The sequence below is a fragment of the Simochromis diagramma genome, unplaced genomic scaffold (genome assembly GCF_900408965.1).
Source record: "Simochromis diagramma unplaced genomic scaffold, fSimDia1.1 OVJJ01000171.1, whole genome shotgun sequence".
Taxonomy (NCBI): domain Eukaryota; kingdom Metazoa; phylum Chordata; class Actinopteri; order Cichliformes; family Cichlidae; genus Simochromis; species Simochromis diagramma.
Genome location: NW_024387222.1, coordinates 1,303,857 through 1,317,967, shown reverse-complemented (window position 1 = coordinate 1,317,967; position 14,111 = coordinate 1,303,857). Strand labels below are relative to the sequence as shown.

At 47.0% G+C, this 14,111-nt stretch overlaps 1 protein-coding gene across 4 annotated transcripts in view; it reads right to left on the bottom strand.

The window, feature by feature from the left end:
* Nucleotides 1–597: 597 nt before the first annotated feature.
* Nucleotides 598–14,111, bottom strand: part of LOC120746619 (zinc fingers and homeoboxes protein 2-like) — a 122,126-nt gene continuing 108,612 nt past the window's right edge. For all 4 annotated transcript variants that reach the window (XM_040052043.1, XM_040052044.1, XM_040052042.1 and 1 more), the window contains 2 exons: nucleotides 12,460–12,637; nucleotides 598–3,113 (listed from right to left, as the gene is read on the bottom strand). In XM_040052043.1, coding sequence (XP_039907977.1) covers nucleotides 12,463–12,637 — 175 coding nt within the window. In that variant the 3' untranslated portion in view covers nucleotides 598–3,113; nucleotides 12,460–12,462. The remainder of the gene's footprint in view (nucleotides 3,114–12,459; nucleotides 12,638–14,111) is intronic.

Genomic DNA, 14,111 nt, shown 5'->3' with positions numbered 1-14,111 from the left:
AAACGGTGAAAAATGAAAGAAAGCGAGGAGAGACGAGAGAGACGAAGAAAAGGAGGAGGGATAGAAACAGAGAGAAAGATCAAAGTATGATTCAGGCAGCGTGAGTCTTGATTGCAGGTTTTTACTGTCGAGTTTGTAAGTTGCGTGATCGTTACCGTTGAATCCTTCTGCGTTTGCCACCGTTTCAAGTCTCTCGACTGTTTTGTTTTGTTTTTATACTCAGTTTGTTCCTTATCGGGTTTGAAAACAAAGATCCACGACAGTCACTTGGTCATACAAGCATGTTCGTCGGAACGAGAAGTGCAGATTGGCTTAAGTTTCTTTTTGTTTTTTTCCTTTGCTTTTCTTCAAAAAAGGGTTCCAGACAGTGGCTACAATAATAATAATAATAATAATATAATAATAATATAATAATAATAGCACTTGACTTCACTTCAGCACAGTAAAAAAAAGGAAAAAGGTCCAAAGGTGCTTTTTTTTTTTCTCCGTTTTGTTTTTTAAATCTGATTTGATGTGAAGCGAAGTCCCCCCTCTTCCTCCCTCCTCTCCCTCCCACCTCTCCTCTCCTCTCAGCGGGGAAGTGGCGGGCGGAAGTCCAGTGCCGGTGAGATGAACAAGTGACTGAAGTATTGCCAACTGGTCCGTCTTTTTTTTTCTTTCTTCTTTTCCTTGTTTTTCCTTTTTTTGTAGTGGTTCCACTCTGGTTCAGTACAAAAAGAGGAGAGAGAGATGGGAAAGAGCAAAAAACCCCACCAAGAACAAAAAAAGGAAAAGTGTTCACGCACACACTGCTGGCACTAGATTTTTTTTTAAAAGTCCAACAAAAATAAACCAAAAAAAAAGCCGAGAGAGGGTTTTTTTTTTTTTAAAGGAAAAAGAAAACCAGGAGGATTTTGGGGGGACGAGTTGCTCCCATTTTACAAAATGTAACAAAATTTTTCCCGCAAAATTTTACAAATCTGTAGCAATACAGGAAAAACAAACAAACAAACAAACATATATATCCTATTTACAACGACACGAAGAAGAACCCTTATTTTTTGAAAGTGTAGTGAGAATGCAGCAGATCCCAGCTTTGGCACTCGGCGTTTTTGTTCGTTTTTTTTTCTTGTTTGTTTGTTTGTTTTAAATCCACCCTGTCGGTCTGTACTGCTGCTGCAGGCACACATTCAGTGCTCCGGTTTGTCTCCACGGCAACACGGGTCACACACAACACCGCCTCGGCCACGTCCGTCAGTCCCGCCTTTAACTCCATAAAATACGGCGTTTGTGATGCTACAGATGGCCCCGCCCCCTCCCTGAGCCTGGTTCTGCTGGAGGTTTCTTCCTGTTAAAAGGAAGTTTTTCCTTCCCGCTGTTGCCAGAGTGCTGCTCACAGGGGTGGTCTGATTGTTGGGGTTCTCTGTAGTATTGTAGGTCTTTACTTTGCAAGGGGACGGTTGGTGCTATATGAATAACACTGAACAGCTTTTTCTACCCTTGGCTCTGTGTGATGTCATAGAAAGGAGACAATCCTGCCCACCTTACTAATTTCCCGCTATAAGGAGCAGCCAATCAGGAGAACTTTCCCTTAAAGGGGAGGAGCTGTAGAGTCCAACAATGAAAACTAAAGTCTTTATAGTTTGTAACAGAGGTGATTCACCTAAAGCTGTGAGGAAGTGAAGTAACAGGCCATTTGATTGGACAAAAAAGTTCCTCAAGGTTAAACTCACGAACATATTTCAGAGGTGTTGTTAATGAAAACGTGAAATGAGAAGGATCCACTGAAGTCTAACAGTTATAAATTTAACATGTATGTTGGAGCTCGATTAACAGAGAAATGTTTTCTTTTAATTTCTAACATTGGATAAAAAAATTTCCTCGGCACTCAGACTGAATCACGCGGCGTTCCTTTAGCCGGCGAATCGTTTCTCACGCACCAACCAATCTGAGGAAAATGGAAAACATGAATAAACTCGTCCGCTTGCGCGTGAACAAAGCCTCGTGCGCCATCACGCCAACCAAAGCAGCTTTTAATACGGTGCTGCTGACAACTCCACACTCCAGTGGAAAAACAACAAAAGGAAGTAAATATAGAAAGTTTCTGTGGCGCTGAAGGACTCGCTCGTCTCACAATGCAGCGCTGAGCCAACGTAAAGGCTGAAAACTGGCAGTTAAAGGCTCCAGCTGCAGCTCGGCAATTCAATAAATACGTTTAACAATCATTTAAAAGAAGAGAAAACACTCTGAATAAAACATTCTGGTGACTTCCTCCGACTTAGGTGGAAAAATAAAGAGTTGCATAATGATGCAGGCGGACGGCTGTGACAAGGACGAAGAACGACTGGAATAAATCCTGATATGCTGCACGAGTGAAATACTAATTGTTCGTTTAATTCACCCAAAGCGTGCGCTGAGGAATTAATAAACGAATCCTACTGAGGTTTGAAGGGACACGAGTTGTTTTTTTCAGGCATGTTTGTTGTTGCGGTTCACTTAAACTTGCTTTGTTTTCCGGCTCGTTTGTGGATTTATTCTCGGGGGGAGTGGAAGTGATCCACTTCACTTCTTTGAGGGAATGTTTGAATTTTGTCCCCCTGAAGACAAAACACATTTAAAGGGTCCGACTCTGTTTACGGCTCTCTGCAGGACGCCTGTGCGACGGTGTTGTGTTATAATACTACTGTAAAACTGAAAGCGGCAGTTTGAAATCCACTGTAAAGGTGGGTGTGTGGGGTGGGTGGGGGGGTTTCAATTATCTTCACAGATCGTGACCCTGAATTTCTCCTCGTGCTCTTCAGATTTCAATTTGGGTGCAGCCCACAGCAAAGCGCAGCAGCGGCTCTGTCGTGTTCAAACTCGTGCTTTTGTGTGCGAGCGTCACATCTACACCGCGGTCGCTCCAGGTCGCTGACGGCGTGACGGAGGAGGATGTTGTGCGTGAGCCGGGATGCGACAATCAAGAGATTAAAAACAAAAAACAAAAAAATCTGAAAACACAAGAACAGGGGAAAAAAAAATTAGGTAATCGAGAAACTCTTCTTTTGTTGCTCCATTCTTCATGTTTTCTCCTCTTCTATGTTTCCAGCAGCAGCGGCGGTGGCGGAGGCGATGGAGGCGAATCTTATTCACACCTGAAATGGACAGGGGGGAGGAGGGGGGAGGAGGGTAAAAAACACATTAAAATCTGTCAAATGTTCGGCGGCACAAATGTCAGTGTCACAAGAACTCGGATGATTCTCGGCAAAAAATGAAAACAAAGCCAAACAAAAAGAGGCAGAGAGCAGCGAGCGAGCGCGGGGGGATTAAAAAGCATCGTTGATCCCGAGTCGGCGTTCCAGGCCGCCCGGTGCCGCCGGGAACTGGGACACGCTGTGAGAGAACAGCGGCAGACCTGAGCGGCCGCGGCGCGCTCGCTTAATCTGTGTAAGAGGAAAACTGTGCCGAAGATTAAACGAGGCCGCCGGTCGCTGTGATTACAAACACAGTTTTGTATCGTGGGACAGAGAGCGGCTCGTCAACAGCAGGTGACCTGTGGGTAAACTCCCGCCGTCAGGCGGAGCCAGCTGCTGCTCGTCAAACAGTATCGAGTAACTGATCATCAGCAGGTCTGAGCTGCTCTGTGCAAACGGTTTCAGTCTGCAGGACATTCAGGTGTCGCAGTCTTCACCTGGGTGGACGTCCCAGCAAATTCACCCTGCGGCCTCGGTTAGCAGCTTAAAGGTTAAAGTTCATGACCTTACAGATATGAAAGGACTGAGTAGCTATGGCTCGTTGCCAGGAGAAAGCCTCTTCACCAGCTGTCAGCACGGTGGTGGGCGGCTGATGATTTGAGCACCTCACAGTCACCGAGTGGACCGTGAGGTGCTCTCCAAAGTCCTCTAGAGTCAAACCCACAGATAAAGCCTGGGCTGACCTGGATCACACAAAAGGTGCTGCAAAGTGCAGATGTCAGCCTGACCGAGAGGCTGGACCTTCACGGAGCTGTGCATACACGAAACCTCAATAACCTGAAGCAACGCTGTGAAGAAGAGTCCCCGCCGTGCTGTGAGAGACTGAGCCACCGCTTCAGGTCGAGCTACGAGCTGCTGCATCACAGGACCGTACGCAGCCAGAGTTCCCACAGTGTCTGATCAGTGTGCTCGCTGTGTTTGTGGAGACTTTAAATAAAGACTGAAAGAACGCCGAACATCACTGCGGCTTCCGTTTAAGCTCCTCTGAGCTCGACACAGATTAATCCATCAGGTCTCGAGTCAAAGAGGACAAACGGCTGAATGTCTTCTTCAGCTGCGAACAGCTGCTCAATCAGCTGTTTAATCACAACACCAGCTGACAAGCCACAACAAAACTGTATTACTCTCACATACGCAAACAGCGTGTTACTGAGTCAGGCCCAGAGTCAGGGCCCTCTGAGCTTCACCTAAAAGTTCCTTAAAAAGACACAAACTGACTACAAAAAGATGAAAAACAACCACAAAACACAGGTTAGAGCAGGCTCACAGATGCAGCGACAAAGAGAAAACAAACAACTGCAAAGACACAAAAAAAAAAGAGTCAGGCGCTAAGACGAGTACTGCACAGCTGCTACAGAGACACAAGAAACAGCTACAAAGAAACAAACGCGACACAAACGAGACACAAACATCTGCAGAGACAGACGCTCCACATGTTCTGCACGGAGAACATAACTGAGTGCAGGTTGAACCAGGTTGAACTGTGACTCGAACTTGTCTCCTGTTGCTGGTTGAAGCCGAGGAGCTTTGTTGAGTCCAGGGACAGAAGAAATGACTACAGTGAATTTTACACCCATGACTGTTGAATAAAGACGCGTCTCTGTTTTAATAACTAGCTTGAGAAATAATTGGTGAGTGTCAGTGGTTTAGCTGTAGGAAGCTGCCTCTTTCAAAGACCGCTCAGAAACTTCAGCAGGAAAACAACAGCCTGATGTTCCTCTGAGCGCTCACAGATCCCCAACTTTCAGTGAAACTGGGGAAACTTATCCGAGTGTTCACGTGTTGCTGCCAGTCCAGAAAAACTGCTTTTGTTCAGCGCGTCCCTGCAAACACCGCAGCTCACACCGTCTCTAGCGAGCGTCTTCTCTCAGGTGTTTGAGGCTCAATGGTGGCAGAAATCACAGTGAAGGTCAGAATCCCCGATAAACACGTTCCTGGTCCGGCTCCTCACCTGGCGCTCTGCCTTCAGGCTGACAAACCGCGGACGCGTTAAATGGTAAATGGCCTGTATTTATATAGCGCTTTACTAGTCCCTAAGGACCCCAAAGCGCTTTACACATCCAGTCATCCACCCATTCACACACACATTCACACACTGGTGATGGCAGCTACATTGTAGCCACAGCCACCCTGGGGCGCACTGACAGAGGCGAGGCTGCCGGACACTGGCGCCACCGGGCCCTCTGACCACCACCAGTAGGCAACGGGTGAAGCGTCTTGCCCAAGGACACAACGACCGAGACTGTCCAAGCCGGGGCTCGAACCGGCAACCTTCCGATTACGAGGCGAACTCCCAACTCTTGAGCCACAATCGCGAGGTCAAGAGTTCAGAAGACCCTGTGGCCTGACAGAAGTGAAACTGACTTTACTCCTACACAGCACCCATGCTATCTTGCATAGATAGAGCGCTTTAGGTTGAAGTTGTCAAATGTTGCTTTTTTTGTTTCTTTCTTTGTTTTTTGTTCTGGTTATCGCCCGCGTTAACCAGAACTGCTGGACACTATAAAACTCATCGATCCCGCCCACCACCTGTTTGACCTGCTGCCCTCTGGACTCCGCCTCAGGTCAATCAGGTCTCACTCCCACAGACTCACAAACAGCTTCTTCCCCTCAGACTGGAAGCTAGCACAGACCCCACCCACACTCTCACTCACTCTTAGCCATGGTCCTGAGTCAGCCTCATCCTTCAGGCCAATCACAGCCTGCAAACGCCACGTCTGACCCGAGCTCCCGTCAGCCTCACAGCAGACACACCTGTGGAATCGCCTTTAACACCCTGCGTCGCCTCGCTCTCAAACGTAGGCTTCGACGCCGCCCGGCGGGGTGACGACAGAGCCCCATCAGCCCATTACAGGTGACGGGTAAAACTGATTAATGGACCAATCAGATGGGACCACAATAGAAAATAACACAGATGTGGTGCAGCATCAGGAGCTCTGTGTAATTAGGCAACTTCAAATCAAGAAATTTTAACTGGAAAAGAAAAAAAAAACCTTTTTTTTATTAAAAATGACAAAATGGAAATAAATGAATGTTCTTTAAGATTAAGGCGACCCGGGAGTGACTGTGATCGTCTCGCCGCTCGGTGTTTCGCATCATGATGATGACAGCGAGGGAGCAGCTCTGCAGCATGTCAGCAATTAAGGCTTCATCTATAAGGTACGACTGTTGATAAGTTATTACAGGACGCCGCGCTCCACTGATTAAATGAAGCCCAGAGCTGCTGTGATTAGTGAGACAGGACAATGGATGGTGGGCGCGCACACACACACACACACACACACACACACACACGCACACAAACGTGCACACACACACACACGTGCACACACGCACACACACACACGTGCACACACACACACGCACACACACGCACACACACGTGCACGCACACACAGATGAGCCGGGGACATCAATTAGCGCTGCTGCAGAAATTTGTTTTTGCTCCGTCGGTCGTTACGACTCCCTAATATAATCTGGTTGATGCCATCACTCTTTAGCTCTCTTTATTAGTATCATCCTGCTGATGTGACCTTTGACCCCTAACCTCATGTGTAAAATGGAAAAGGAGGGAGCGCGAGAGCGAAAGCAGCTTTAAACGAGCCGATGTTTGGAGCCCTCGCTCCTCTCCATGTTTGAGACCTGTGAACGCGCCTCGCTTCATTTCATCCTCCCATTCTTCATTTTCTCAGCAGGCATTTGTCTCTTTCATCCCCCGTTTACCTTGGCCTCCTGTCCAACAGACCGGCCTTACGGTTACAGCAGAATGAGAACGGGAACATATGTTTAATTTCTAGTATGTTTTGCTTAACGCCTGAATGACTTTTTTATTTTGACGAGCGGCCGGCTTTGATTAAGCCGAACGATCGCTCTCAGACCAGCACCGGGGGAAAACGGTCAAGTTTATTTCTGCTGCAGTTTCTCCTCTCAAGGTCTCAAATTTGGATTTTATTGACTGGTGTGTGTTAAATTGTGCTTTTCTGTCTGTATTTCTGCTTTTAGATTAATTACAGAATGCAATTTTTTTTCTTGTTGCTGTGATATCGACCGTTTTTCACTGGCTGTGATTTGTGGTCTGTTGTCAGAGTATAAACATGCTTCTAATAGTTTATTCAGAGCAGCACCAAATCAATATTTTCATCTGAACAAAGGATTAAATGACTGTGTTTAATCCGAAAGCTGTCATTCGGAGTGGTTTAGCAGCCCACTCTTGTTTTCTATTAACTCTGGAGAGCAGTTCGGTGTCTTTCAGCCTGAAGTTTTGGTTTTCCGTCCACACGCTGAGCTGTTTTTATGTTACTCACGTTACGGCCTGCTCGGCATCAAAGAGGTAAAAATTAGACACAAGCTGGTGGAGAAAAACCAACCAGCAGTGAAAAGGTGGAGAATTTCCTCCAGGAGTTTGTGGAGAACCCAGAGTCCCGAGTGTCTGACTATAGAGCTTCTACATATGAACAGATGATGTCATCGTTTGTCGTTGTTTAGGTTTGGCCCACGCTCTCTGATGGAAAAGGGTGGAGTGCCCACTCTGGGTGGAGGGGAGTGGAACAGGCGACTGGCAGACTGATGGAGGCTGTGGTGAAGGTGAAGCTGTCTTTACTGGTTGAGCTGCCCTCGCACATGGCCACGAGCTCTGGGTCCTGACCACAGGAGTGAGAACGAGGAGGGAAGCGGCCAAAACGAGCTTCACCTGAAGGGAGGCTGGGCTCAGAGCGGAGCCGCCACTCCTCCACGTGGAGGCAAGCCAGTGGAGGCGAGGATGCCTCATGGATGTCTCCCAGGGGAGGAGGTTCAAGCGTGTCCAATCTGGAGGAGACTCCGGACACGCTGGGGAGATGATGTCTCGCGGCTGGCTTTGAAGAGGGAGGTGTGTCTGTGCTTAGACACCAGCGGGTACGAAGACAGATGGATGTGATGGATGGGGGTGGGGGTGAGGGGAGCAGTGTTATGGTTAGCTACGGCCCTGAGAACGGGGGAGGGGGGGTGTTGCGCAGCCCTCTCTTTAACGTGGCCTCGGCGATGAAGCTGTTACAGTCGGTGCACGCCGATCGACTCCTGTTGGAGGTTTAATGAGAAAATTCAGTTTCCTGTTGCCATGTTTTAGTCGGCGCCGCATATTTCCCAGAGTTCCAGTGTGACTTCTATCTGGAGCAGGTTTTCCATCAGCTGCGTTTGGTGGATTCCAGCGTTCACCTGCCACGCTCACTCGTCGGAGCGCCAAACTGATTTGGAGAGCAGAACTCGGCCTCCAGCAATAACTGGCGCCAGAGCCGAGCGTCTGGCAGAGCGGGCGAGTCTGCGGCCGCCGCCGCAAAGTGCCAGGGTTTAGATAGCTGCTCGTGTTAATTTATCATCCCGCGCATGGTCCAAATCACCAACCCCCCCACCCCCACCCCCCAGCGCCGCTGATGGAGCCACACTCTTCCTGTTTCACTGTTCTGCAGCGGCTGCTGGTGAATGAACTGAGGGAAAAGGACCGTTTAATTTGGGTTTTATCATGTTGGACATCTCATTTCTGTAAACGGCGACCTGTTCTGATGTGAGGGTTGGAGCAGAGGGGTGGAGAGAGCAGCTGCAGCAGACTGATGGAGCAAACATCTCCAGCAAACACCTCCAGCAAACACATGCGAGCAGAATCTGTGTCGAGTTTTCAGGTAACCAATCAGAGTGCACCTCGACTCCTGGCGAAGTCTGAACCCTGAGCTGATGTAAACGTCATGTCTGTACAGAAGACCCGCTGTAACCGTATGATGTTGGTGGAAAGATGAAAATATTACTGTAGTTAATGTTTTTCTGAGTTATTTGTGTTTTTATGTGGTTTTTCATCTTCTTTGACTGCTTTAGTCTCTTCATCATCAACTTCTTTTGGTCTTCTTCTTCTTTGCTTCTTCATTACATCCAGACTTTGAGTAACATGATTGTTATGAAGTTTATACTTTGGAACAGAAGCTTTTAACAGAATGCTAAAGTGTGTGAAAAGCCTTATAACTTCTTCCATCTGAATTTTGGTCACTGGGTCTGAATCATGAAGCCAATAGGCTTTGAACCTGCTTTACTTGTATAGCACAACTTAACCGGCTCAGATCTGTGACCTCAGCAAACACTTTCCGATGAGTTTGCAGTCTCAGTTTCTAGTTTCAAGTCTGTTTGCAGTCAGAAGAAGACTAAAGAGGGGTAGGTGTTAGTGTGTGATTGATAAGTCCATTGGGGTCCTTCATTTATCGTGTTGGATTCCAGAACATGGAGATGGTAAGACCCAAAGCACTCCACGCTCTGCTGCAGGGTTTTGTGCTAATTAGCACGCTAAGCCCATGCATTTTAACCTCTGAGCATGTTAGCATGCCGTTAGCCTGCAAACTCTGTAGTAACCATGTGCAGAGAAACTGACGCGTCTTGAGATGCAGTGATAGTGACAGAAGCCTAAAGGTTGAAGGTAGCGCTATAACTTCAACTGTGACTGTTTCCAAGCCAAACACCAGTAATGAGACCAAACTCACTCCACTGTCTACGGTGCGTGAAGCATCATCTTCTTTAGAAATGTTTAATAATTAATACGCGAACACACCGCCTCATATTTGTTACCCAAACACCAGGTAGTGCCCGTGCCTCAGCGCCACATCGTCGGGCACCGACCACAAAGTCGAGCAGGAAGCGTGACGTTTAAGCGTTTGTCAGAACTTCCTGTCTGACGCAGTAGAGGTCAGCATCGAGGTTTTCCTCTGTCACGGTTTATTTTATTGTGTTTTCACCGGAATCCGTCTTTATTAGTGCTGAGCAGAGCGCTGCGACCCGTTTCTCATTTATCTGAGATCAGAGTTTCAGTTTCTGGGCGTCTGATTCAAATACAGCATAAAGCAGAGAGTACGCTGCGTTTCTGAAAGGAAGAATAACTTTTTACGCTGCTCTGGATCTTTGTGGCTTCTGTAGCGCAGTTGGTCTTCAAAGCTGTGGTGTAATTTATCCCCGGCGCCTCACGTGAACAGTGTTCCTCTGTTATTTTTATGTGGGAAGGAACTACTTTTTCAGATGTTGTATTATTATGTGCACGAGTCACTTTACCTCAGCTTTTTTCCCCTGTGGGATAAATAACGCCTTTTTTTGGACTGAAGCGAGGCAGGTAAAAGGAGCAGAAACCTTTTTCAAATTTCACTGACAGGAAGCGTTTTATTTCCCACTCCCACACTTACTGTTGGTTTTTTTAAATGCTGCATATTGATTATTGATTCCAGCTGTCAGGAGCTGATTTTGAAGGCACCCGAAAGTGGCGACAGTCTTTCAAAAGTGACACTGTAAGAAGTGGAGTGTCTGCCTCGTTTACAGCCGTTTGTCTTGAGGAAATCATTTGAACCGATTCTATTTTGATAAGCAGAAAGCCGTGTAGAAACATTAAGACTTTCAATCTTCTGTCAGAACAGACAGAGGCGGGAACAACCGGCTCACTCTGTCATCACACTTTGCCCCAGGCGGAGCCTTTTATCTATCAAACTTTACCGCACCGGGGGGTCTGTTGCTATTTTTGGGCCTCCAATAATGTTTTTTTCCCTAAATTTTCCTGAAGTTGGTGTTTGTTGCTGAGCGGTTGTAGCCAAAACTCACACAGCTACACACACAGACGGTGATTGGCTCGAGTGGGTTTGTTTGTAGCCTGGGATCGAGGTGTTGGCTTCAACACTGACAGGCTGGGAGAGGAGGGGAGGGGGGACACGGGGGACCAATGAGGGCCTCGCTGAGTTAAATCAGTTCAGTCTGTAGGTGGTAAAACCTGCAGCCACACATTCAATTCACTTCAATCCATCCATCCATTTTCCTCGCCGCGCGGCCAGCTCCGGTCACCGCGAGGCTGGAGCCAATCCCAGCAGGACACCGAGAGGCGAGGACAGTTTATTCAAATGTGCCAGTTCACAACAATAAACACCTCAAGGGGATTTAAATGGTAAAATAAAGGCGTTAGAATATTTATTTATTTATTTTTCCAATGTGAAAAAAATGTGATGGTGCCCTTTGAGTAGCATTTGGTGATGGTGGGGAGGAAGAACTCCCCTTAACAGGAACAAAGACTGAGATGTAAGAGTGAGAGGTGGAACAGATAAGAGTAAGACTCAATGATGTTTCAAAATAAAACAGGAAGTGAGTAGATGCAGGTGAGGGAATAAAGCTCAATAGTGTTTCAAAATAAAACAGGAAGCGAGTAGATGCAGGTGAGGGAATAAAGCTCAATAGTGTTTCAAAATAAAACAGGAAGTGAGTAGATGCAGGTGAGGGAATAAAGCTCAATAGTGTTTCAAAATAAAACAGGAAGTGACTAAACAGAGACCCAGAATGACTGTGCTAAGACTAAAGCAAATCTGGCCTCTGATTGTAAAACTTTGATCCAGATGAATTTAAGGTCTCAGTCGAGTTTGATTTCATGTAATGAGGTCGACTCTGTAGATTAGAGTGAAGCAGCAGACAGCCTCGGCCAAAAAGCTGAACGTGAGACCTGAAGTGTGTTTTAAAGACAGCCGCAGGAAGGCTTCAGCGAGCACAAACAACAGAAACACACAAGACACAAAAAAAGCACATGTTTTGTAGCTATTTGCGAGGGATGTTCGTGTCCGTGCGGGTTTGTTTGTTGTGGTGGAGATCCTGCCGCTGGACTGCACTGACCTCGAGGCAGCAGCGACGTACAGGGAAAAACATGAAGAAGAAAACTGCCGGAGAGCAAAGACGCAAACATTGCAGAAGTGGAAAAACATTCCACGTTTGTCAACGAAAGTTTGGTTTCTGGAGAAATTCCACCTTTTACACTCACACAGGAGGTAATTTGTGCTTCTCTCGCTATAGAAGAATGGCCAAAATCAGAGATGCACCACTGAAAGATGTGATTCATGCTTCATTTAATTGCTTGAAAGGAGGTCATTTGTCATTTCTGGCATTTTCTAAACTAAGTGATTAATCATTTAACTAAGAAATAGCACTTTTATTGCCAGTGAATGCAATTCAGTTACAGGTTTAATTAAAAAACGCTGCCCTTATAACACGCGCTAAATACTTTCTGCCGTGAATGCACCGTTCAGTGGCCGTCTGCTGTCGCTGAACTCAAACATTTCAGAAATGACTCGGGAGCATTTCAGCAGCATCCTCTGATCGGCGAGCAGGAGCACAAATAAAACACGAAGCATAGATGAAACGAACCTCACAGGCTCGGTGAGGCCCGCGGATCCAAGGACAGCTGCTGACACCGAAACACGCCGAAACTCAAACTCACCGTTTATCCGGTCAGCCTCCCAGACGCGTCCTCCGCCATCTTCTTCTCTCTGTCCACGAGCAGCTCCCGCCCTCGCCTCGAGTCCTCCAGCCAGGTCCCGAACACCTCCCGCACTCCTCCGAGGACGCCCCCGTTCTGTCCCCCGTTCTTCAGCTCCGCCACGCTCTGCTGCCTCAGTCTGTCGGACCGAGAGCGTCACGTTAGATGGAACACATAGCAGGAAATACATTTTAACATTTTAAACAGCGAGAGAGTCGACTGATGTGGGATCACGGATGCTTTAGGAGTTTAACGAGTGCCCACAGAGCTCTGCTGGGGACGCTTTGGTGCAGCCAGCAGTTAAAACCTGTGTTCAGTGTTACTCTTAGTTATCATCTGCACTTCACATCTGAGAAAAACCAACACAGACATTTTTCAGAATAATTTTCTCTGTAGCCCTGAAGACAGGGCACCTGTCGCTGTTTTCACCTGTCTCGTTAGAGTCACGTAGTGACGACCAGTCCTATAATGATGCTGTCTGTTCAAGATAAATAAAACAATAAAAAAAGATTAAAAAATAATTAACGGTGAGGTAAAAATGTGAAATTAATGGGAGGGGAAGCATAAATGCCGTCCTGGGCCTAAGATTGTTGAAGGTTTAGATTTTCTCGTCATTAAAAACAGATTGAAGCTGTTAAAGGAAACTAAGTGTTTTAGTTCCAGTGTCTCAGTGACGAGCAGCCACACGTGAAGCAAACATGAAAGAAAGGTGAAAGTGCGAGCAGCCCACACAAAGAAACTGGACTAAAAATCAGTCGTTTGTCCTTCAGCACCAACAAGAACTGTCAATCAGGTTTTTTGAGATGCCACTGAGGTGATTGCGCACAATCGTATTTAACGCGAGTGGGTCATAAGTGGAGCGTTTTTAATTATAACGAGGAGAAACTAATCACCGCAATAATTTAAAACTGAAGGAGGAAATTCTGTGGAAACAGAGCGAACCCACACATGACGAGCCTCTGTCACAGCCACGGAAACACTGAGACGAGCTGCGCGTTCGTGCTTTAAATCAGGCTTTACATCGGCAAATAAAAGGACGCGATTAACCCCGAACTCCCATCTGAGCGCCGCTGACAGTTTCCTTTATCGCTCTGCATTGTTCGGCTGTACGTCGCACGTCACGCGGCGCGCTTTGTTGCAGAGTTTATGAAATAAACAGCAGCCAGAAGGATTCGAGTGTGCTGTCAGTGCAGGTTCACGCCGTGGTGTTTTCAAAGGCTGAGCCAGAAACCCGGAGCAGGCTCACGGGAAGAATAAAAGGCTTGCCCAAATTATAGTGGAGATATTGGTTTCCAACGTAATGGCTGTGTTATTTGGCCAAACATGTCCCAAGCTCCTTGAAGGAGAGGCAGACTAAATAGAGTCATGTAGATTTGTAGGTTAATGTCCTGAAAACAATGTTAATGTGGCAACTAGAAAGCAGCAACACAAGCCCGCCGAGGGGAAGCGCAAATTTACTTTGGCTGCACAGGTCACCACAAAAGGTGCCAGTGGGTAGAAAACGGTGCTGAAAGTACCAGGGGTGCAGTTCGGTAAACACTGACTGCACGAATTATCGAGGAGAAGCGAAGGAGCGAGGTGGAATTTGGTGACTGGGATATAGGAATAAGATT